At 41.6% G+C, this 24,276-nt stretch overlaps 4 protein-coding genes across 8 annotated transcripts in view; 3 read left to right on the forward strand and 1 right to left on the reverse strand.

Annotated features, from left to right (window-relative positions):
* Positions 1 to 1,933: 1,933 nt before the first annotated feature.
* On the reverse strand, positions 1,934 to 2,392 carry LOC123985211 (achaete-scute homolog 4). Its single transcript, XM_046072655.1, has one exon. It carries the CDS (start codon positions 2,390 to 2,392, stop codon positions 1,934 to 1,936), a length of 459 nt encoding a protein of 152 aa, XP_045928611.1.
* A 1,305-nt stretch (positions 2,393 to 3,697) lies between these two features.
* Positions 3,698 to 9,550, forward strand: prdm4 (PR domain containing 4). Of its 3 annotated transcripts, none has more exons than XM_046072622.1 (12): positions 3,698 to 3,769; positions 4,107 to 4,175; positions 4,383 to 4,498; positions 4,697 to 4,885; positions 5,041 to 5,811; positions 6,036 to 6,185; positions 6,601 to 6,719; positions 6,804 to 6,889; positions 6,994 to 7,121; positions 7,211 to 7,747; positions 8,255 to 8,423; positions 8,578 to 9,550. In XM_046072622.1, the coding sequence occupies exons 3-12, from the start codon at positions 4,384 to 4,386 to the stop codon at positions 8,945 to 8,947; spliced, it is 2,634 nt and encodes an 877-aa protein (XP_045928578.1). In that variant the 5' UTR covers positions 3,698 to 3,769; positions 4,107 to 4,175; position 4,383; the 3' UTR covers positions 8,948 to 9,550. The 3 variants fall into 3 exon arrangements, with proteins under 3 accessions (XP_045928578.1, XP_045928579.1, XP_045928580.1); XM_046072623.1 differs by having other exon boundaries at positions 5,041 to 5,805; XM_046072624.1 differs by having other exon boundaries at positions 8,555 to 8,779.
* A 761-nt stretch (positions 9,551 to 10,311) lies between these two features.
* Positions 10,312 to 16,639, forward strand: tmem209 (transmembrane protein 209). Of its 3 annotated transcripts, none has more exons than XM_046071731.1 (15): positions 10,312 to 10,385; positions 10,752 to 10,912; positions 11,033 to 11,091; positions 11,424 to 11,555; positions 11,661 to 11,890; positions 12,047 to 12,251; positions 12,521 to 12,696; positions 12,851 to 12,922; positions 13,571 to 13,667; positions 14,227 to 14,352; positions 14,490 to 14,587; positions 14,920 to 15,034; positions 15,196 to 15,293; positions 16,146 to 16,219; positions 16,441 to 16,639. In XM_046071731.1, exons 2-15 carry the CDS (start codon positions 10,773 to 10,775, stop codon positions 16,493 to 16,495), a joined length of 1,677 nt encoding a protein of 558 aa, XP_045927687.1. In that variant the 5' UTR covers positions 10,312 to 10,385; positions 10,752 to 10,772; the 3' UTR covers positions 16,496 to 16,639. The 3 variants fall into 3 exon arrangements, with proteins under 3 accessions (XP_045927687.1, XP_045927686.1, XP_045927685.1); XM_046071730.1 differs by lacking the exon at positions 10,312 to 10,385 and adding an exon at positions 10,395 to 10,463 and having other exon boundaries at positions 16,409 to 16,639; XM_046071729.1 differs by lacking the exon at positions 10,312 to 10,385 and adding an exon at positions 10,395 to 10,463.
* A 1,364-nt stretch (positions 16,640 to 18,003) lies between these two features.
* Positions 18,004 to 24,276, forward strand: part of ahcyl2b (adenosylhomocysteinase like 2b) — a 46,752-nt gene continuing 40,479 nt past the window's right edge. Inside the window, exon 1 of the mRNA XM_046071728.1 lies at positions 18,004 to 18,415. Coding sequence (XP_045927684.1) covers positions 18,080 to 18,415 — 336 coding nt within the window. The 5' untranslated portion in view covers positions 18,004 to 18,079. The remainder of the gene's footprint in view (positions 18,416 to 24,276) is intronic.

The raw sequence follows: 24,276 nt of genomic DNA on the forward strand, positions 1-24,276 counted from the left end.
ACTTGTATACAATATCTTGTTTGCTTTCCCTCTAATTTGTGGTTATGCTATTACTGAAAATCAGACATTGTGAGCTGTTTCCGTGCAGGTCAGCGGAGGTGGGAAGTATAAACACACAAATAGGGTGTGGAGGAGGAGGTGGCTTTGGAGGTTCCTCTTGCGGGGCTGAGGGCTCCCCTGATAAATGCATTCCTTAAGCTATTAGGAGAGAAAAACTTCCTGAGAACCCTGAGATAGACCAGTAAGTATAGGAGGTCTCTGAAGAGCACTCAGGTGACTGAAAACAATGAGAGACTTTCTTCAGAATAGACACTTTTTGTCATTTCTGTGCTTTAGGGAACAGTTAAGCCTGTATTACTGTACTATAATCTTCCCCTCTACTGGTCATAACTAAAAAAATATATCAATTTCAGACAAGATAAACCTTGACAAGAAAACAGCTGTGATTAATAATGTGACGTAATGGCTACATTACGTTTAGGTGTACCAGTTCATGAACTGACTTCCTAATGAATGTTTTAACCATCTGTACTTCTCCTGCTGTGATAAGTAAAATACAAAAAGTACTGTCAAAACAGCCACAGGACAATGTCATAATGTGTGTGCGTTAGGGCTGAACAATTTATTAGCAAGACTATATCTAAATCGCAATATGTCCTACCGCAATTTTCGAATCAAAGTAGGCGCAATATTTGTTAAAGGTGAAACGTTTGTAAAAATACAATTTTTAATTAAATATTGTTGCGCTGCAAAGATGTCTTGGTGATCATATTTTACAAACATCTTTGTTTGGTAGCAATCCCCTCAAAAATCTCATAATAATCATTTTAATATGTTTTTTCAATGAAAATGAAAATACTGGTGTAAAAATTGTCATTCCCCTTAATGTTGCAAATCATAATAATTAAATAATTAGTAATTGCTATGTCAGTCGAAATAATTAGATATTTGTTAGATATTTTTCTTTATTTAGTCCGCTTAAAGGGGTGAATTTAGTCAAAGTCATCTTTCACTATTTTTTATTTCTATGGTTTTGAGAGTAGACTATGGCTACAAACACCACTCTGATCAAAAATTGATAAAGAAGAATAAAGATATATAAATCTGAGATATTTCATACTGTATTGCTGCACGGCTTTACTCTTGGATCCATCTTTTATACCATTGGGAATTATTCATTTAAATTGTAAAGGATTATGATTAGGTGGTTCTTTTCAAGCTCACAAGAATGTAAAATACCACTAAAAATTATTTGTGTAGAAATCTCCCAAGTGATGGATGGACCTACACTAAATTCACCTTTGCATGTAAAGAGATGAAGTGCAAAACTTGTCAGTTGTCCCACAAAAAAGTCTATATTCAGCCCTACACCATGACCAAGAGTTACTTGTTGACCCATATTTATGAATATCTGCATTACTTACAGAACTCACAAGTTCACAACATATGGTAAAGACTTTGTTCACTGAATTTTTCATTTTCACCAATGTGTTTGCAGTGTCACACCCATAAAAACTACCAATGACCTGGTTGATCATGTCATAAGGCACACAACCACTATATCAACACAACCATTTCATGCAACACAATAAGCTAATCTTCAAACTTCATTCAATCTTCAGTCAAATTCTTTTACTATTTTGTTACATAGTGTTCCCAAAGGTCAAGAGTCAACTGTGGCTGTCTGTCCTCCCTACTTTTTTGCCCAATGTGTAAAATGTGGAATAAAATCAAACAGTGGAAATTGTGCCAACTACTTTTTTTGTCTTTTTTTTTTTACAATTTAGTTAATGCACAGCAGATCTCTCTCTCTCTCTCTCTCTCTCTCTCTCTCTCTCTCTCTCTCTCACACACACACACACACACACACAAACTGTACTGTAACTAGTAAACTATTTCCCCTCTGTGGCTGAGGCCAGTTTTGGATCCCCCATCACTGTTGCACTGTCCTCTGCGGGAGCTGCGCGTCTCCAAGCGACACCTCCATCCCGGACACGTTCAAGTCCAGCAGCCTCTGCAAGTGTTTGATATAGTCGATAGCGGCCCGCAGGGTCTCCACCTTGCTGAGCCGTTTGTCCTCAAACTCCTGCGGCAGATGCTCTCTGAGCCGAGCGTAACCTTCGTTCACGCAGCGCACTCGATGCCGCTCCCTTTCGTTCCTTTTCCGGATGAACGCGGGCTCAAAGGAGTAATCACACACACCGAAGGGTCCGTCAAAGGGGAAATAGGAGAATCGTTTGTAGGGTGACATCTGGCCGTGCACAGGGTCGAGGTATGCAGCGTCTAGGTGGAGAGGCAGTCCTAGTCGAAGCGCGTCCCTGTAGTGCGCACCACTGTTATCCATGGAGAAGCCGTGGAGAGCCAGTGGAGGGACATATGGGATGTGCTCCATACTATGAACCAAAAAGGAGGCAACATTAAATAAAGCAGTAGGAAAATACATGCAATTAATGTACCATATAACCTACAATAGATGCAACTTACCCAATTAAAGTTTCCTCACAATCATCTCGCGTTTTGAGCAATAGTTTCCTTTTAAATCTCGCCAGTTTGTGGTTAAATAGGCCTTCTTTTATAGGTAGGGAGTTCTGGTTCGGGACTTTGTCAGTCTGTGTGACAACTTGTTTGTTGGGGTTTTGAGGGTATATGCATGGTGGGTGTGATCCGGGGCGGAGATGCAGCCATAGCTTTCTCATCAAGATAAAACTGTTTACATAACGTTTTCTTCCTTCCGTTGACATTGCGAAGCAATTCCATGCATGAATGATACTATGAGCCAAACTTTAAGGGCTTACAAAACATACTTTATTGATTATAATAAACGATTTAGTGCATTTATTTATCAATAAAAAGGCATAAGGAAAGGTTTTAGACAAATCTGGGGATGAAAGATCAAAAATAGTAGCAGGTCAGTAGATCAGTTTATAAACCCACGTTGGAGAAGCCATTTAATAAAGGTAAAGGCCATTAAAAATAGCGTGGTGGCACATCATTAAATATATTTTTAGGCCTATATAACATTCACACCACTTCACAAACCTATGAAATGCAGAGGATAGTGAACAGAAATAAATCTGGAAGTGATAAATTCCTGAGGTTTTCCAGTTTCCATTTGCTTCTGATGTTACCTGTTAAGACAATTTGAGTCAGAGGCAGTTGCATCACATTGTTTTACAATCACAGAAAGGGATTTAGGTATTGAAATGATTTGTGTGATAGATATATAAATGCGACCCTGTACGCCGGATAAGCGGTTGACGATGGATGGATGGGTTAGGCTACTGTTTTAAGCAGATCGCTATCACATTTTTAAAATGTAGCATAGCCTAGGCCTACTTGAAAATGTAAGAGTCAGTCTTCTACACAGAATGCTTTTACGTCTCCCATTTAATAGATACAATCACGGCCAGTTCGTACCGCCTGGGGACTATGGGGGACAGAAGTGGATCTCATGTGGCTGAAGTTGGTTCCCTAAGATAATAAATTCACCATTATGCTCAAATCATCTTCCTTCTCGGGGAACGTGGGGGTAAAACGTTACAAAACAGCACAAGATAAAATTATTAAAAAGACAGTAACATTAATATTTTTTATTTGGCCCTCTGTCTTGCTGTCCCATTGTATAGAAGAGCCGCCGCCGTTTTGGGGGGAATCTGGAGCGTCCAGGGCAGAAAACTGACTTGTGATCAGCCAAATATGCCTCCAAACCTACGCATGCGCACTAGGGGCAATATGCTGTCATGGCCCCGTTCAGGGAGGCATTGTGTTGGTATGTTGTTGTTCATAACTCATCTTCCTTTTCAGATAATCAGTATTTTTGATACGAAGCAACGCGACCGTGACGGCGTACATCTGTACTTTGAGCTAGTGAAACACCTGATAAGTCTCTGTTTTTAGCGTTTATGTAGCTGTAAGTTAGCAAGGCTAACGTTAGCAGTGTGACAAAACTGGTTCAGGTTTCGCAAACTAAGTAGTTGCAAGCAAGTCATTTTAAATTACATGTGAACTGTTGTTTTAGCTGTTTAATTTAGAGTTGTATGACAGTTGTGATGTTGTGCCATGCCTATGCTATATGTTGTTTTCATACCAGGTCTTTTATTCCACAGGGAGAGAAGTATAAAAGCCCCCACTAGCACAGGACACGGTTACTGATGGACAACAGTTGTTGAGTCCAGGTAAGCTAACATAGCTCACACTGTATACGCTGTGTGTCTTAACATGCTGACAATCATAGAAGGGCCTAAATCCATGTCTTAATATTGCTGACTGTGTCTAGGCAGCCACCACCCCCCCCCCAATCAGCTAATGATTATTTGGTTTATGTTATTTGTCTTGCTGGCTCATTGCTCAGTCCCAGTTTAAATCTGATGTTGTTTCTGCAGGATGAATGACATGAACCTGAGTCCTGTGGGCATGGACCAGCTCAGTGTGCCCTCTGTGAGCGCCAGCCACCTGGGTCTGCCCACCTCCCCCACACACAACCCCATTCCCACCCCAGGTAGGAGAGACACTACCAGGCAGGCCTGTTTGCTCGAGCTGGCCTTCTCAAGCTATCCCATCATGTTTAGATTTGCCCACATTCCAGTTGTTATATGGGTCTGTGCCACCTTTAATTCTGAGCGGCAGTCTCGAGCTTCCTTCTCTCTTTGCTGAATCTTGGTTTATTATGTGCTCTTGACTCTTTATTATGGTTCAGGCATGCCAGTGGCCATCCCCAGCCTGGGTCCTTCTCTGGGCTCCCTTCCTTCTGCTCTCTCGCTGATGCTCCCCATGGGTCCGCTCAGCGACAGAGGAGTGATGTGCGGCCTGCCGGAGAGGAACTACTCCTTGCCGCCACCTCCATACCCCCACCTGGAGAGCAGCTACTTCCGACACATATTGCCAGGTGGAGTACTGTTTGCATTTAACTCATTTGTGTAGAAGTTCTCAAAGCAGTCGGTCAGATTGAAGTGTGGAAGCTTATTTAATCGGGATCTATCCCAGATGCTCTTATTTGAAAAGTAAACTAAAATTAAGTTTCCTCTTATTTCCCTGCTTTAGGTATCCTGTCCTATCTGGCAGACCGTCCACCACCTCAATACATTCATCCCAGCAGCCTTAACATGGACGGGACCCTCTCTGTGGCCAGCAACAATCCCTCTGGCCTGGATCCGTACAGTGGCCCTGGAGGCCCACTGGAGCAGGGCCTGGTGCCCATGGACTCCAGACAGGTCAGTGGCCAGGGAGACCTCCACCAGACTGGTGCTCATGACCTGGACTCTACAGGGTTGGCCATGGAGTCACGAGTCAGCAGCCCCATGTCCCCTGACCGGATGGGAGAGGAGCTGGCCACCATGGACGGAGTCGGTGTGGTTTCTGACACCCAACAACAGCTTGGAGGGGGAAGGCAGCCTCAGCCGCATGAGGGCCTGGCCGGGGTGGACTCATCGAGTGGGGTAATGCCCCTTCACGGGCCCCCTGTGCTCGAACTACCTGTGGTGATGGAGTCAGATCATATGGGAGGCAGAGTGGGGAACGCTGGGGGAGGAGGAGCAGGAGGACTCGGGGAGCAGCTCCACGCAAATGGGGAGATGAACTCGGGCGTTGTCAGTGTGGTGCTCGCTGGCTCCATGGCCGCCCAGGGCCAGCTGGAGCCGGTGTCGCTCCATGGACACTCTGGGATGGGGCTGGAGGCAGTAAATGTGTCCCCCATCACTGCAGAAGTGTCGCTGGGGCCAGAAAACAACCTGGTGCTGGTCAACTCCAACCTGCAGCTAGAGGATTCTTCCTCCAACAAGGAGAACATGGTCACTGCCTACACCATCTGTGAGTGTGCGTTTGAAACAGTTTCCTCAGACGTTAAACAACTGGATATATCAATGGATTTGAAAATCATGTTTTATTTTTTGAAATCTGACAAAAGCATTGGAAATCATATACATCCATAAAGCTTTGGAAAATACAATTATTCTGTAAAAATATGATAAATAACAATTTGTCAATAAGTAGAAGTGACTGTCACCTGTACCAGCTTTTGTGCTGTTTTTGTTTTCCAGGGTGCACACTGTGTGAGCGCTTATATACCTCAAACTGCCCCGAGCACGGCCCGGTCACCTTCATCTCTGACACGCCCATTCAAAGCCGGGCTCGCCTCTCTCTGCCGCGTCCACTGTGCCTGCGCATCTCAGTGGCCGACGAACCGCTTGGTAAGAGAATAAGCCACCTTGAACAGGGTGATCTGTGGGTGTTAGAAAAGCACAGACCTGATGCACTGTTCTGTGGTCAGATGCATTTATTCTTGCCCTTAATGTAGAACCAAAAGACACCTCCACATTGTGCAAATTGTTTTATCTGGTAGTTTCATTCATGTGTTATTTGTGTACCTGTGTAAGAGACATTTTAAGGATCACACAAGATTTTATGGACACAAACATGAGCCATAACAAAGCCACAGCGGCGTTAGGATTTATTAAGATGCCTCATGTAAAAAAAAAAAAAAAATTAAATAAATAAAAATTAATACAATTTAAACAGGTAGCACGTACCACGCATGGGTAGACAAAAAACCTTTCGTAAATCATCAGTTAGATTACTGACTAAATGTGCTTATGCCCCTGTTAGGAGTTTTTGCACGTGACATTATTCCTCCAAGGACCTGTTTTGGACCAATGGTCGGCCAGCACTGTAGCAACGTGGATCTCTCTGATTGGCCAGAAAAGGACACGCCACAAATATGGAAGGTGAGTGCGGTGGTTTTGGTTTGAACTTGATTGTAGCAGTCAATGCAAAACCATGAAGTGGATGAACCCATTTCTCTATTTTAGATGTATCACAACAATGTGCTGGAATTCTACATCGTGACAACAGATGAGAACGAGTGCAACTGGATGATGTTTGTCCGCAAAGCAAGGTATGATGCTGGTATAAAATGTTCACTTCTAAGGTGTTTTCCATGTTGGTTCAGCCTAGCTAATGTGTTCATAAACAATTCTTATTTTCTGTGTGTCTGTTTAGGACCCGTGAGGAGCAGAACCTGGTGGCGTACACTGCCAATGGTAAACTGTTCTTCTGTACAACCACAGAAATCCACCTGGACCAGGAGCTGCTCTTCTACTACAGCAGGGACTACTGCAGGCTGATGGGTGAGGTGACAGCTCAGTGAGAGAGAGAGAGAGAGAATTATATAAATAAAAAAAAATATATATATATATTTTTAATAATGTCTCCACAGGTGTTCCCCAGGTGCCTGAGGGTCAGATCTGCCAGTGTGGTAAAGAGTGCTCCTCCTTCTCTGAGCTCAAGTCTCATCTTAACAGCCATAACCAACCTCCACACAGCCACAGCCCATCGCAGCAAGACCACTCTCAACAACAGCAATCACAGCAGCAGCAACAAGAGCAACAGGCACCACAACAGCAACACACTCACCAGGAAGAGAAACTGACCAATGGGACCTCTAGCTCCTCCTCTTCCCCATGGCCCTGCCACGCCCACGCTGCGGGACAAACAAACGGTGATAATAACAGCAGCAGCAGCAGGGACTGCAGTAATAGAAACTCTAATAGTGCCACGTCCAGAGCTAAAGGTCAGGGCCATGTGCGGGAGAAGAAATTCAAGTGCAGCATGTGTTCCCGGGCTTTTATCACATCCACCAAGCTCAACGTGCACTTCATGGGGCACGTGGGGATGAAACCTCACAAGTGTGAATACTGCAGTAAGGCCTTCAGCGATCCCAGCAACCTCAGGATGCACCTCAAGATTCACACAGGTGTGTACAGGGATCATTGAAGTGTCAACATCTGTCTTTTCAGCTGTCATGCTAACCCTTTATACTGTATATCTGACACATGGCAACAAAGTGAATGCATTTCCAAAGAAAAGTGCAATTTCACAGCAACCAAACATCTTAAAGGAATAAGTTAAACAGTTTTAAAAAATGTTTATTCACTTCCTGGCGGAGAGTTTAGATGAGAAGGTCTGTACCGCTCTCATATCTGTCCACTAAATATGAAGCTACAGTCTCCAGGTGGATGTTTTTACCAAAATGGACAGAGCCTGGCTAGCTGTTTCCAGTCTTTGTGCTAAACAAAGCTACCTACGTGCTGGCTGTAACTTCACATTGAATGAACCGATATGGGAGTGGTATCAGTCGTCTCATGTAACTTTCGGCAAGAGAGCAAATAAGTGTATTTCACAAAATGTCAAACTTTTTCTTTAAACAATTTTTAGTTTCTGGAACTCTTTTCTGTATTTGTTATTTTTTTTCCATTAACAGGTCAGAAGAACTACAGATGCACTGTTTGCGGGAAGTTGTTTACCCAGAAGTCCCATGTGGCTTCACATATGCTCATCCACACCGGTGCAGAGAAGCTCAAGTGTGACCTCTGTGACCGGGCATTCATCAGGAAACATGACCTGAAACAACACATGTTCTCTCACACACAGTATGTAATTTACTTATTGTATTTTAGACAAAGCTGTAGCTGTGTATTATATGCTAATGGAATGGTTTGTTTTGCAGAAGAGATCAACCACGATTACCTGATTAAATAAAGGTTATATATTATATATATATGTTTTCTCCCTTTTCCGCCACAGCGAGCGCCGGATTCAGTGCCCAAAGTGCAACAAACATTTCCTCAAGACCAACCACCTGAAGAAGCACATGAACTCTCACGAGGGCCGAAGAGACTTTGTCTGCGAGAAATGCAACAAAGCTTTCCTCACCAAATACCACCTCACCCGTCACCTCAAGATATGCAAAGGGCCCAAGACGGAAAGAGTGTCCCGTAAGGAGCGGGATGTGGACGAAGAGGAGGAGGAGGAGGAAGAAGAAGGGGAGGATGATGGTAGGGGAAGAGGAGGAGGAGGAGGAGGAGAAAGACTTGTTGACTCAGCCAGCAATGAAGACTGTGGTTTAGATGTTGGAGGATATAACTCTGAAAAGTCCCTGTCACCCCCTCATTGACACTGTGCCTCTTGAGATGTCTTGTTTATTTATTGACTTTTCTACAATACTGACGTTTACCTCTATTTTTTTTGCCAAACATCAGTTACTTTGTCATATATATATATATATATATATATATATATATATTGTTTAGTCTAACACAAGAATGTCAGTGCTGCTAAAATAATCGTTGTCGTATTATAAGTCAACTGATAAAGATCTGACTGTATTTCTACAAAGCTGCTTTCTTTTGTCATTTAACTCAGGCCCCTGTAATCTTGGTTGATGGGATTCATATAAGCTATCTTTCATTCATTGTTATTCTATAATCTTTTTTTTATTTCTTTGACTAACTAACATGGGGCAATATTCATTTGTAGTTGCACAATGATGTCATTTAAATTGTTTAATGCCATATTCTTGCATTTTAGTCCTGAAAATGTGTAATTGCTAAAAGACCTGTGCTTTTATTCTTTATTTATTAAAAGCAGGATTTTGTGTGAACGGAAGTGCGCCTTTTGAAAGCAGGAATCTAGGAATAACTAATGTGACTTAATGTTAAAATGTTTTAGATCCATCCTAGCTGTTGCATAATGTTTAAATAAATGAACATTTATGGTTGTTTTATGTTGACTTATTTACTTGATATAGTGGAAATCATGAATTACTACTTCAATGATTATATTGTTTTTAACCATGATGATCAATAGACTGCAAGACCCATCTGCTGTTCATTCAACACATAAGGACCACCCAGTAGACAACCATGTGGATAAAATAGAGACAGTGTCCCCACCTGGCCGTGTGGATATCGCATCATCTATGGAATTTGTGATGATTATCCCATTATGATGACTATGATCAAAGAGACTGATGAATATTAAATCATGTGGTCTCACAACTCCTGAGATTCTCCGGCAGAGGTCATTGGTCTGTTCCATATTCTTGCGTGAAAACTAAAGCCTGCCCAAGGAACTCAGGTCGGCTAAGTCAGTGAACTCTTTTAAGTCCATTCTTAAAACATACTTTTATAGGAGAGCCTTTTCTGATTTTAGGTGATTTTATTTATTTATCTTTTAACTGTATTTTAATTTCTTCAAATTGTCTTTACTGTCTTTACTGTCGTGAAAGCAATTTGTAACATGGTTTTCTAAAGGGCTCTATAAATGAATGAAAAACGATGAGTTTTTTTAATACTGCAGAAAAATTCGGGAAAGTTTTTATGCATACATGACCAATTGTATAACTGTTGGTATTGTTATGGGAATATTCGCAACAAAGTAATGTCCGTTAGATTTCTTCTCGGTTGCTCAATTTCCTTTTTTATTTTTATTCATTTTTTAAAATTAAAATTAGACTTAGCAGCTTTGCTTTTACGGCAACCGGAAGTACACAGTGTAGCTTCCGGTTAAAATACGAAATATGCAGCGCCGCGGTTGTCATTCACTTTAGCGTGGTATGAATTATCTATATTTCCTGCGTGTTGTTTCACTTTTGATATAAAATGCTGAATTATCGGTTGTACATAATGAAAGTAAATATACACTGAAACAATGCGTTCCCTCCTAATTCTGCACTGTTTATGTGTTAGCTAGATAACTTCAGCTAGCCGTTTAGCTAACGTTAGCCGGTCGGCTAACTGCTTTACTAAAGCATGCACACTTATCATGTCTCACAGTCTTATTTGATGTCTAGCTAAAAAGGATAGTGACGTTATGTAACTTACTTTACGTGTTAGCATGAACTTTTACAATGCTTTGATTCCTTGAATGTATTTTGCACACCGCATGCTCGTTTTGTCTCACATATTTGTTTCTTTCAGCCTGAGCAGTCTGATAAAGTCATGTTGACCCCACCGAAGGAGGGGATGCCCAGTATGATAGACAGGGCGCTGAGGATGAGGCGGGAGGAACAGGCTCGTCAGGTGGTCCTGGCCTGGGCCGTGCTCAACGTGTCTCTAGCTGGCATGATTTACACTGAAATGTAAGTTCAGAAATGGTCTTTCTCGCTGTAATGTAGCACTGATTTCCTGTGCCTCCACCTCCCATCTATCCTCCAGTGTACAGTCTAATGACATGTTTGTCCTTTTTGCTTTTATATTAGGTCAGGGAAACTGCTGAGTCGATACTACAACATCACCTACTGGCCCATCTGGTACATCGGTGAGGTCCCGCTGCTCTTTCATTTGTTTCAAAGATGTCTGCTGGTGTTAAAACCTCTTAAATTAACAGTAGCGGTGTTCAGTGTTACATTCAGTGCCTGAGTGGTGTTTTCAGTCAATCTGTTAAGGGGAACTGAAGAGAACATACTAATACAGTTGCTCTTAAAATGGTTTTCAGATTAATCTTAAATTAAACTGCAGAATTGAACGAAATATCACAAATGAAAGTCTGACACTTTATTTTACACTAACAGACACCTGTTCGTTTATACGCTTCTTACGGGAAGACCAAGTAAGCTAAGTGTTTCTTTCTCTTGTTTCTCTCGTTTAAAGAACTGGTGCTAGCCTCTCTATTTAGCCTCAATGCTCTTTTTGACTTCTGGAAATATTTCAAATACACAATGGCTCCCTCCACCATTGCTGTATCTCCTAGGCAGCATCACCTCCTCGGTCTGACAAACACAAGTGAGGAAGAAGAATTTCTATTTTGTTCAATCAATATTACTTCTCTGTTAACACATTTAGGTCTTCAGTTAGTATGTATGCTAGTTATTGTCTGCCCCCCTGCAGGTATTCAGGCCTCTCCGCCCCAAAAGCCAGAAAAAAAGGAGACCCCAGCTCCAGCCCAGTCATCTCCGCTGCAGGGCCAAAGTGTGCTCAGTTTCAGCCCCTCACGGCCGGCCACCACTAGCCCCAAGTTCTCCCCCAGCTGTGTACCCGGGTATAGCCCTCCTCTCAGCAACCCATCCACCCCAAGCAGTGCGGGGGGGCCCTTTTCCCCCTCAGTGGCTTTTGGAAAAGTACGTCTATCACATTACTGTTATCTGGGTGGTAGAAAAATGTACAGTAAGCCTAGAGATGTGTGGTGGATTAATATAAAGGATGCATTTCCTCCAAATTGGTGTCATACATGTTCATGTCTTTCTACTGAGTTCATTGTGTTCTTCCTTTCTGAGGTGTTGAACTACAGCCCCTCCCCTGGCTCCTCTCCCTACCCCAGCAGCATTGGACCCGCAGAAGGCTCCAGCTTGAGAGCTCGATATCGCACATCACCCTCAGTGTTTAACTCCCCTGGAAGCAAGGAGGACTACATGGAAGATCTGAAAAGCCTGGAGAGGTTCCTCCGCACAGAGGAGGAGAGGAGTCACCGCAGCCAGCTCGGTACAGTATGCCACTGTTGAAGGAACTCCATTGCTAGTATAATCAGAGGAGGGCATTATTATTATTGACCCAGGTATATTCACTGGTATATTTGGAACAAGTAGATGTAGACAATTAGTTTGTTTTTGGAAGCTTTTGCCAATCAATCCTTTAGAGGATTTAGTCATTTTTATGTCAAACTGAGTTAATGTGGAAAAACATTCATATAGATGTACATGATCATAGAATGGAACCCTTTACATATCATGATGAACTTATGCTTTCTAAAGGGAGTCCAGAGGCTGTGTCTCCGAACCACAGCCCAACATTTTGGAACTACAACCGCTCAGTGGGAGATTATGCCCAGAGCCTGAGGAAGTTCCTGTACCAGCCGGCCTGTCGCTCTCAGGCCCCGTCTGCCAACAAGGATGAGACGGATCTGGGCTCAAAACAGGCTGCAGAGGAGGTCTGTGAATAGCATCGCATGGTTTGTTGTCGTATCCTAAAAGAAAAAATAATATTGTTTTTCAAAATGAGGTGGTGCCTTCTAAGTCTGTATGTATCAGAGTAGAATGTATGTTTGCCGTGAAATGATACCTTTTTACTTTGCTGTTATGTAGGTGTGGGCCAGAATCACAACCAGTCGTCCTGTAGTGGACCGCATTGATAGCTGGACAGCCAAGCTTAGAAATGTGAGTGTTGAAACCTATATACCTAAAACTTTGAATAATAGCCCGGGCTTTAATTAGCTAACATCACTGAATTGACCCTGCCTGTATTTGGGACAGGCATCCTTATGGGACAGGCCTTTAATTCTTTTTGCACAAAACTGAAACTACTATGAAACAGATTATTTATTTCAAACAGAATAATACACGTCATTCATTTGATCTAGCGCCGACAGACTGCTTATGGCTTTTATTTTGAAGGCAGCAGCCTCACGAAAACAACAACATTGTGCAGGAGGAGGGAAGTTAGCAGACAGAGAGCGATGTATCTTTTTAGATAAACAGATGTTGACAAAGTTTGACTTTAGGGACCTAATTGGAAGTTGGGAAAGGTAATAAATTGCAATATATCTCAATATATTTAAAATCGCAATAAAATTGAATCGCAACATAAATATCGTGATAATATCGTATCTTGGTTCCCACCCCTACTATTTGGGACTCGGCTATTAATTGAAGTTTTACAGTACACAACTACAAACTTAAGAAACTTTGTTTATGAAAAGGCTTTCTGGTTTTTGTCACAAAACTTCCATCTGAAATCAGAGGAAGGAAAAATAGTATATTAATATATTTATAAAGAAGAAATTAATATATTTGTGTCTTTTGCAGTGGATCAGTGACACCATCCTGGTACCCTTGGTCAAGGAAATGGACTCGGTCAACAGCCAGCTCAGGAGGATGGGCTGCCCTGAGCTCCAGATAGGAGGTAAAGAACATGAATCATTCTCAGAAATTTCATTTACTACGCCAGACCAGTACAGTGCAAAGCACGGCAGCAGTCTGTTAAAGGGTAACGGTATTTTTCCACCTGTACCTTTTTTATTGTTTTTTTAATCTAATTACTATTTTTGTGAAGGGAGTCTAGTAGCTTTGATGAGAGTGATAAAGCGATTGTTTCTGGTTAATAAAAAGGATCTTATTCTGTCAAAAAGGTCTACCTCTGTAGGGATACTTTCCATAATGTTGTCATTATGGACACTTATAATAACAATCTGAATCTGTCAGGCAAAATCAAGCACTTCAGTGGACAGACTTTAACAGGGCACCATTGCCCTTAAAGATTGCTTTGTAGCCCTGTTTCGCTGCTGACTGCAGCGCACTCGCTCAAAACTGCACCAAATTCGGAAAAATGTTGTCCCAATTAGTCCCATAGACACAAAACAAATAGGAAGATATATTTCATAATATAAATATGGAAATTACTATAGTCATTACTGTTACTGTACTTTCAGTGTATTCTAACAATTTTTTTTTTTCTCCACCAGAGGCCAGCATAAGCAGCTTGAAACAAGCAGCAGTGATGAAAGCCTCATCCATCCCCACTATGAACTCTATTGTTCAGTATCTGGACATCACTCCCAACCAGGAGTATCTAGTGGACCGCATGAAGGGTAGGTTCAACAACACAGTATGTGCGTGTGCGCCTGACATCTGATAATTTAATGGTAGTGTGAGTTATAGCGAAACATGTTTTTAATTTCTTATAGGTGTGTGTTTTTCATGTATATTATGTTTTCTGTCCATTCAGAGCTGGCCCACAGCGGCTGCATGAGCTCCTTTCGCTGGAATGGTGGCGGTGATCTGAAGAACAGGAAGTGGGACACAGACCTCCCCACTGACTGTGCTGTGAGTCTACACACGCACACTAAGCTAGTGATACAACCAGTCACCAAACAGGTTCAAGTCCAAGTCAGATCTGGAATTTGTTAGGGCACCGACAAACGATTTCAGTAAGAAATCAGCCTCCTCAGGTTGGGGCTGGGGAAAATTAGTATGACAAATTGTTTCACTTTTCAAATACATGCAACAGGACAAGTGTATAAATGTTATTTGCACTAAATATTTTAATAAAAATACCAAAACTAAAACACTGTCAGTAGCATTGTGTTTTTGCTTTGCATCAGGAAGCCACTGATTGAGTGTAAAATGTCCTACTTATTACCTTGTCTGTCCTCTAGATCCTCATGCATGTGTTTTGTACGTACTTGGACTCTCGTCTGCCCCCACACCCAAAGTACCCAGACGGGAAGACTTTCACTTCGCAGCACTTCAGCCACACCCCAGACAAACCTGGTAAGTGCTCTCGCACACACACACACGGTGGCCGTATAAGAAGGAAGAATGATAAAAGGCTCAGGATTTCCTCTGTATGCTTCTCATTCTTACTTTATTCTTCGTTACACTTCTTCCTGGTGTTTCAGTTCTTATGTCCCTTTCTCTATTAACTCTCACAGATGTTACCAAGGAGAACGTCTTCTGCATCCACCAGAGCAGCACCACTCCACCTCACTACCAGCTCATCTACCAGGGACATATCTACAGTCTACCCAAGGTGAAAAGCAACCAGTATTCTCACTCGTTCTTTTCCAAAAAAATCATTTCTCTATTTTTCAGGCTCTTAAAAAAACAGCGTGTGCTCTTATTTTGCCCTCACTGACTTAAAATCAAATCCAAAGAGAAGTCTGTCTCACAATTTTCTTATTTTGTACACTCAAAGGTGTGCTATATCTAGGTCTCCCTGGGGTGGTACTGTAAATCTAAGAAAAGATCAAACCATCTTTACTGACTCCCTCAAGGATAAATCTTGCCAAATGTTTATATAACACATAATAATAAATAAAAAGGGTTATAAAAATAACAGATGGCACAAAAACAGTAAGACATGATATTCTAAATCAGTGTGTCGGTACAGAACACAGAAAACATTTGAGAAATAAATCTGTTTTTCAGATTTCTGTAACATTTTAATAGTTGTGTTCTTACAGGGTCTTGTAGTTGAGATCCACAGCCAGAATTTAATGACTTTTGGCCAAAGATAAAACTGAATGATTGCTGTTTTTCTGTCCTTCACTGAAATATTTGGAACTCATTTTGTGGTTTGCTTGTAAGCTTGGACCCCACCTCACTTGTGTTTTTTCTTCCTCTCTACTAGGAATTAATTTAAAATAGAATCTTACCTTTTTAGCAGGTGCACTGAACTTGGCCTTGTTATACACTGACAAAGCATAGAGAGCTTTGTATCTAGGGACCAGTACCAGTAATCCCCATTTATGTAATGAATATCCCAGAGAACAACCAGCAGACTCAGGGCACCAGAACAGACATCTGATTCAGTTCGGGGTTTCTTCCTCTACTGTAACACTGTGATTGCAATAACATGAACCCATCTCAATTTCTGTTGCAGGGCAGGAACAACCTGTTCCACACAATCCTCATGTTCCTCTATGTCATTAAGACGAAGGAGTCAGGGATGCTGGGGTGAGTATTTCTACCTCTGCTTATAAAACCCTATAAAAGGCTGGCTAGCTCAAATAATCTTTGACATAAGTATATGCCATTTCAGGGTGTAATGAAATGCAACGTTTTCACCAAAAAAAGGTCATCCACTGAAGTGCAGATTGCATTGTGATTGAAAATGATTGATTTGACTTTGCTTGTCTTCTGTAGGATAATTAAATTGCTCTTCATATTTTCTTCAGGAGAGTAAATCTTGGCCTATCTGGTGTGAACATCTTGTGGATATTTGAAGACTGATGCGTCTAAGTGCATTGTTTTTCCCCCACAATGCTGTGTGGCTACACTGGTTAGAATACCACCTCAGTTTAAGGACTGCCCTTCCAGGGGCACATTGAAAAAGCAGCACTTGACTTTGAAAGACAATAAATGCTTATTTTTTGACATTTTCTCAATTTTGGTGTACAAATTGGCAGCATATTGTCATTTTAATAACACATTTATGTTACAACACAGTGTGCTTATGATACACTGCAGAGCTGTATTTTTTTAACAGTTAGGTTTTCTGATATTGTATTTTCAGAATGTACCAGCATGGCAGCCTTGTAAATAATATACCTCAGATCTTTCTGGTGGATGGTAAAGGGCTCAGACCCATTTAGCGTGAATGTAAAAACAGTTTTTGTTTCTTCAGCTTTAGTAATTTTTTGCAGCTGGTGTGCTGTTTTTTTGTTCTGTAGTTGAATGAATGTCTGGTGCAGTAGGGATGTTCGTGACATGCTTGAAGTCACCTACAGAAATTTGACTTGTGAGAACGGAAGCAGTTCACAAAATATTGAAGTATTCTGTGGTCGCGAAGCTTCCCATAGTACTTGGCTGCAGTGCAACACATAACTATGTACAGTGTTAATTCATTTGATATGTGATGGAGAACAAATGAAAAGCATTTGAATCACCAAAGTCTTTTTTCTGAATAGTGTCTTTTACAAAATAGACCTGAATGCCACTTGTTCTGACTTCTTGTGTCATTCATTATTTTTCAGACTTTCTACATGTTTGCTTGTTTTCAATAATGCCATTTTATAAATGTCACGAGAGTTGAGAATAAAATTGAGTTATTAAAAAAGAGAAGCTTGTTCATTTCCCTCCACCCAACAGAACTTTTATTTTTTGACTATTGTAGGCATCCACTTGATGGCAATGTAGTTCATTCTTTACAATGTGACTTTACTCCTGGTCCCATCATATCATGACATGACTGCATATTCGCATATCTTGTGCAGCAGCGTCCGGTGAATGACTTGAGGCTGACTGCCTTGTCAACATTGGTTGAGGACAAACCGTTTTGCTGGGAAGTTACTGATGTAGAAGCATGTGCATCATAATGTAATATTAGAAGTGATTGAGTGTATCCTCTAGTTATTTATTTTCACATGTTAAATGAAAAACTACTGCCTAATTTTAGAAAACCATGCAAAAAGGTTTATAAGTGATTGCCTTGTGAACAAACGGTGTTGCGTAAATCGCATTTGTTTTGTAGTTTCGTGTCGTCCTCTTTTATAACAAACGTCATCTCCCATAATGAATTTCGCAGTGTCGCTTTTCCTGCTGGGAAATGTAGTCGCTTTGCCGATTAGACCAGCTTTTCAGTTAAATGGAATGAATATGTGAATGGTTTTATTGTTTTCCCCCATGTTGGGTAACGTTTTATAAAATCTCAATCGTGTGCCCATCATTGGTATTGGAGGTGGCCTGTGGAGGATTTTTTTGAGCTACTTAAAGGGACTACAAGAACCGCAGCGCATTTGGCCAGCGTCGCTCCTCCGCTCACATCCGCTCGCCTCGCTATTTGTGTTGGAAAAAGGTCTTAGTGAAACTGCAGCGATGTCAGTCCAGGTTGTGGCAGCGAAAATGGCAGAGGTCGAACTCAAAGATGTCCCCACCGTCAAAGACTTGCCAGCCGGTTCTCCGATGACACCGACCTCGGAGGGCAAGATCCTCGCCAGAAACGACCCGCACGAGGCCGGTTCCTCTGCCGCTGCTTCCCCTACAGCGGAGCCCTCCGCGAAAGCCGGGGAAGGCAGCCTGGGTTTGCTCACCCCGAACCCCACGAAGATGCCCCAGGCGTCGGCTATGAAGCGGTCGGACCCGCAGCAGAACGGCGGAGAGGCTTTTGTCAACCGTGACGGAACCGTTGCCGAAGCGCCGCGGATGAAAAAGGCGAGTGAGACACATTTTTCCCTCCATAGCTGCTATATCCTCGATGTTATTGGACCAAGACTGAGCACCTCGCCGCAAAGAAAGCTCTCCGGGAAAGCTGGCATTGTGTGACGATGCTAACAGGCTAGCTGGTCCCAAAGCTGCATCAGTTAAGTCAGTTACCTCATGTAATAATAGTCTTCGGAGCTAATAACACTGTGGAGGTGTGTAATAAAGGCCACACATTATTTAAAAATAGGTGTAAGTTACCCATTTTATTTAGGCTGACATAGCTGAATTTTTAGGACTTCTGGATAAAAGTAACGTTATCCAACTTTTCTCATAAGTTTTGTTGAGATTGGATGTTGAAGAAAGAAAATTCTTTGCTAGCCCCATTTTTTAAAAGCAAAGCTCAGGCTTATTTATACTGGTTTGTGTCTGCTTGACTTATCATGCGCAACAAAATACAGCACATGATGTTGTTAAAACAAGCACAGCCAGTCACTTCAATGAAAGGTTATGTTTGCTGTCTTGGCACATTTGCAGCAATAGTTGCCATTTTTGCTTGGTCAACACCGAGAGCTTTCTTATTTGGCAAACATTTTTGAAGTAGCTGGATGATTTTTAGATACAATGAAGGAGAAGGACACTTTTTGCGCCTGCCAGGAAGTTGATCTTTGCTCGTTGCCTGATCTCAGGATAGTTAGTATATTAAAGATGTTCACAGTTTACTGCTTAAAATGCACGCCATGATAAGTTTAGTTTGACTTATGCAGTGCCACCCAAAGTATGTGATATAACTCAGACATAACAGTAGTCTGTAATTCGTGACCCCAGGGAAATCCTGTCACCTAGTTTCCTCAAGCCTGATTTAGCCTTTAGAGCACCACAACTTCAGTGAGGGGAGTTCCTGCCCTTGTGGTTTAATTTAGAGGTCGGACTGACTTAGCAAATTTTTTTTTTCTTGGCCAGCAAGAATCCAAAAACTGTTTGGCTGCACTTGTGCCCTAAATGCATCTTATCTTTCTGTCCTTCACAAAGTCTTGATTAGGACACAAGTGGATCCAAAGGGCAAAGTTCAAAGAAAGAACAGTTTTTGATAAGGAATCCTTTGAGGAAGCTTCCAGCTTTATTCCTCTGATCAGAGTTGTTATTAACAGTTGACAGTGATTGATAGCCTGTGGGAGCCATAGTGCACTTTATCAGTGGATATTAGATATGTGTATGGCGAGACTGTGATTTATTGGCTTCCTGGAGGCACATAGCCTTAACAAGCCTAAAGCTAGTGTGTTTTCACTATGAACCACTGGATTGGAAAACCAAAAGGTTGGGTGATTGTCTTGGTGAAACTTAGGGACAGAACAGGTTGGAAGGGATACACTTACCACCCACACCCTCTACTACGCCTAGACAATGATCCTATCCCGTTACACAACCCCTAAGGAAGCCCCAATAGAATAACCATAGGAAGAGAGCTGGATTGTACAGTGTTAGAATGGACTGTGCACAGAAAGCAGCTGAGAGTAGATGGATTTGCGTACCTCAGCCGGTCACAGCAAGCTGGCGTATGTACACACTGGGCCTAAAGGCTGAACCACATTTGGGGGGCAGCCCAATGCCTTATGTGCCAGACAGCAACAGCCACATCTGGATTATTGAAGAGTCCAAGTTGGCATACAGGACCATGGTACAGAGAGTTAATTTCCAAATGAACCATGTTCATTTTATTTAGTGAAATTTAATGATCAGGTTTTTATCTTGAAATAAATAAATTCTGAAATTGATATCATGGCATGGATCCATGCTCTACTGAAAATATTTAGTTGTAAAATATTATTTAAAGTAACATCACAGTAATTTTTAAATATGTACTTTTTTGATTCTCTAAGGCTAGTGGATTTATTTAAAGAATACAAGTTATTTTATGTTGGAATCAAACTTGTGGCTATAGCAGTGTTGGGGGTAACGTGTTTCAAAGTAATGTGTTACTGTAATCAGATTACTTTTGTCTAATGCAGTAATGTAATTCATTGCTGTTGATAACTTAAGTAATCACATTACAGTTACTAATAACAAAATCGTCGCGTTCCTTGCATACTGGTGAAACTGGAGTTTAAAATATACTGGAGTGAAAAATAAATCAAACATCCTTTTTCGTGCGTGTTTGCGTAACACTTTTCCGACCTCACTTTTGAATTCAGCGCCAGTTCATGGGGACGCAGAAATGGCAGAGCTGCTAAAGACGTCTTTTGAGGGGTGGAAGTATTATATTAGTTTCACGAAAGGACAGCGATACCCTCTAGTGCACCTGTGGCGATGCTCCATAGCCTGGGCAGTCTTGTGCTGACTCCGATGAGGAACAGGTTGTCTGACAAACGATTTGAGAGACTCCTGCTCATCAGGTATAACCACTTCTTTGATAAGCATGTCCAGTAAGAGGGAAAAATCTACTTTAAAGCCATAGTTCGGCAAGTGAGCTACAGTAAGTTTGTTGTGTGGGTTTGGCCTGTTAACTGCACAGTTCAAATTACAATTACAAGTTTTTCCTTTGAAGTCTCACCATCATCTGATATTGTGATGAGGGCCAGTGTCTTTATATATATAGGCCTGGTTGGAAGGACAACCTATTTTAAGTTATGTTGTATTGTAATGAAATTCATTATTTAAAAAATAAATGTTTCCAATGAAATGCCAATAAGAGTTTTAAGTATTGCCTTGTGTAGCCTTGTTCAGAGAAACTGTACAACAGGGATCATCTCTGAATTTTTAGGGTCAATGTTTGTTCGTTTTTTTTTTAATTCATATAATACAAGACCTGTAAGCCTGAGTAATAGGGCAGAAATCTGTCCATTATTTCAATACTCTGAAAAATACATGGCATTTGTTTGATCAACCAGCTTAATGTATGCCCACTGGGCCATACGGTTGCCTCTAACCTATTTATAGATCACGCGGCATAGTGGGTCTTATGTCACACTGCATTATAGATATACGACCACAGCCTGGCTTTGTGCATCTACTGAATTCTGCTTGCCCAGTGCAGTAACGGATAAGTGAAGCAGTGGGACTGATAATACAAGTATACAGGCAGGCAGGAAGCTGTGTTGACAGTGACTGGCTATCTTTTAATCCATGCCTTTTATCATGTCGCCACATGAGGGGGGGATTAAATGGCCAGCTCTCTGTTGTAGGTGGGCCCAGATGTAAGCTTTCTGAGCCACTGATGAGTTTCATAGTAACCCACAGTCGCTTGGCACGAATATGTCCAGCTTCTGGGAAGTCCAGGATGAGACCTCCAGCTGGGAGGAGAAGTGCTGCGTTCTAAATCACACACTTTTTCATTTTACATTCAGTATACTGCAGTTGCCCTTCCAAAGTACATAATACTGCATGCGGTATCTAAACAATGGGGACAGGGAATACTACTTTGTTATAACATTGTGCCTTGAACTAACTCATACTCATGCTGCGCAGAGGATTGTGGGTCACAATAGCCAGAAAAGCATGCTGACTAGCAAAATGCCCTAGTGTAGAGCAGGACATCCTGGTATTTTTGGCATACTGCATTTGACATATTGGGACATACTAAATCTTTTTCTGTAAATAGTATGGTATTATGGGTTTTGGAACACAACCAAGGAAACTGGCAATGAGCTCTGCTGGCAGCAGGACTAGTTGCTATCAAAGCCGCTGTTTGTAGCTATTGGCTAAGCCTAGCTTTAGTCTCATTGGGTCAGTATGGTAGAATGGTAACCTGCCTGATTGGCTGTACTGAGGCCTTATTTGAAGAAGATGGTTTACCTGGTTTACTTTTCACCTTGTAAGCCATCATGGTGCTTACTTAAACAATTCCACCCTGACCATGTGGCATGTGACTGAACTTCCTAACAGGTTTTAAGAAAGCATGCACAGTGATATTTTTGAATGACTCCAGTGAACAGGGTGTTAGGGAGTTCATCCCTCTCTGATGTAAGGTTATGTCACAGACTAAGCTGGTGTTCCTGGTAGGGCTCACTGGCAAACAGGCATATAGTGACCCGTGGCTGCTCTACTTGGGAAGAGAGCTGTGTGGAAGAAAGGGTTATGCATTCAGTAAGACATCTGTGGTTTAATGCAGTGCTCCACTTTCTCCAGTCTAATTGTGCACATTCATTAATCACACTACTCTGCTTTATTGGCCCATTGAATGCCTTTTTGGGAACCCATATGTATTGAATTGTCGTTTCCTGAATGTAACCCTTAAGCTTTTTTATGAATGGCATTTTGTTCAAACATTTTCTTCTGGGCCAGCTAGCCAAGTTGCTACACTACAGTGGTTTCAGTGTGGTGGGATAGTTGACTATGCAAGCAAATGTAACTTGTTGAACCTATTAAAGCTGAATGTAAATGGTTAATGAAGAAATTAACTACGCTAACAGAAGGTCCTCAGTTTATAGTTAGTTCTGTAGCCAGTTTGCTCATAGGTCTAAGTCACATTCTCATGACTATTCAAATATATGTAATGAAGAATAAGATGTCGCTGTTCTGTGGATTGTCAACATTGTCGTCTTCATGCAAGCTCACTGAGCATCGTCATCTGCCCTTGACTGTCCTGCACTATAAAGGAGAACGTGTAACTTTATTTCCCTTGTGCAGTCATTTGTGTGTCACCTCAGATACTGAGATGTTCTGCATGTTTCTGTGCACACAGTGGTAATCACATGCACTCCCGCAGGGGATCCTGTCATCTGTTATTGGTGTCATAACCTATTCCCACTTGTGTCTTTAACAAATAGATTTTGATAATAACTACACTATTACAACTACTTCAGTTGGGCCCATACATCACCTGAATGAAATCAGTTGCCTCTTGTACACAAACTTTTGTAACTTTGCCCTTTTATAGTCATTACCGGTATGACTGGCTGTATTTGTTTATATCAAAACACACTACAAGTGTCTTTAAAAATGTGTACATTTTAGAGACAAGTTTTTGGAGTTGCAGAATGCCATCTTAATGTTGGTGGAAGGCCATATTAGATATATTATTAGAATAAATATACACAGCATTAAAAACGCACATCTGGAGTCACAGTGACCATGCTAGCATTTGCCAGCTGTGGCTGTCTTCTGCAGCAACTTAAAAACGCATGTGATGTGATTTTCATTTGCCAGCCTTAGACACTTTACCACATTAGACCAAAAGAGAAATTTGAAACCATGGTGGGAAGTCTGAGAAATGCCCAGAGAATGAGAGAAAGGGAGCATTTGATCCATTTCCAGTTGTCCCTCAGTCTTCCACCCATTTCTCCATGGATGTTGAGCTCAAAGAAAAAATGGGGGTTTTGGTGAAAACATTGCAGTTGCCACATGTAATATCCACTTTGTTCGTGGGCAACCTGCCAGTGGGTTGCTCACAATTCACAGCAGGCCCAACATAAGTGACAGAATTTCTATCCTATTGATGTCATTGCCAGCTTGACAGCAGAGATGGAGGAGAGACATGATGCAGGTGGTGGAGTCCCTGGCCTGATCAGAGGGGGCTATCTAAGAAAGACAAATCCCAATCATAAGGCTCGGAGGAGAGCCTCAGCCAGTCCTGCATATGATGCACTTGCTAATGATGTTTTGCATGCTTCGCATGTTAGGGCTATATTGAGAAATGGGGGATGGGAGTGGATGGCGCTTTAACACATTGGATGTTAATGATTAATGAAGAAATTGCTGAAAATTTGTATTCCTATTGCATACATTTAATGTTGTAGGTACTGGATTATTGACTTGGTAGGTGGCATAATGTGGAGGGAGTAGTAGTAGTTGGGGCTATTTTGTTCTTATTTTTTAATGTTCCATTCTGTATATAGTAAATGATCACAATGTGTATAGTATTGTCTTTTTTTTTT

This window comes from Micropterus dolomieu, linkage group LG16 (genome assembly GCF_021292245.1).
Source record: "Micropterus dolomieu isolate WLL.071019.BEF.003 ecotype Adirondacks linkage group LG16, ASM2129224v1, whole genome shotgun sequence".
NCBI classification, from domain to species: domain Eukaryota; kingdom Metazoa; phylum Chordata; class Actinopteri; order Centrarchiformes; family Centrarchidae; genus Micropterus; species Micropterus dolomieu.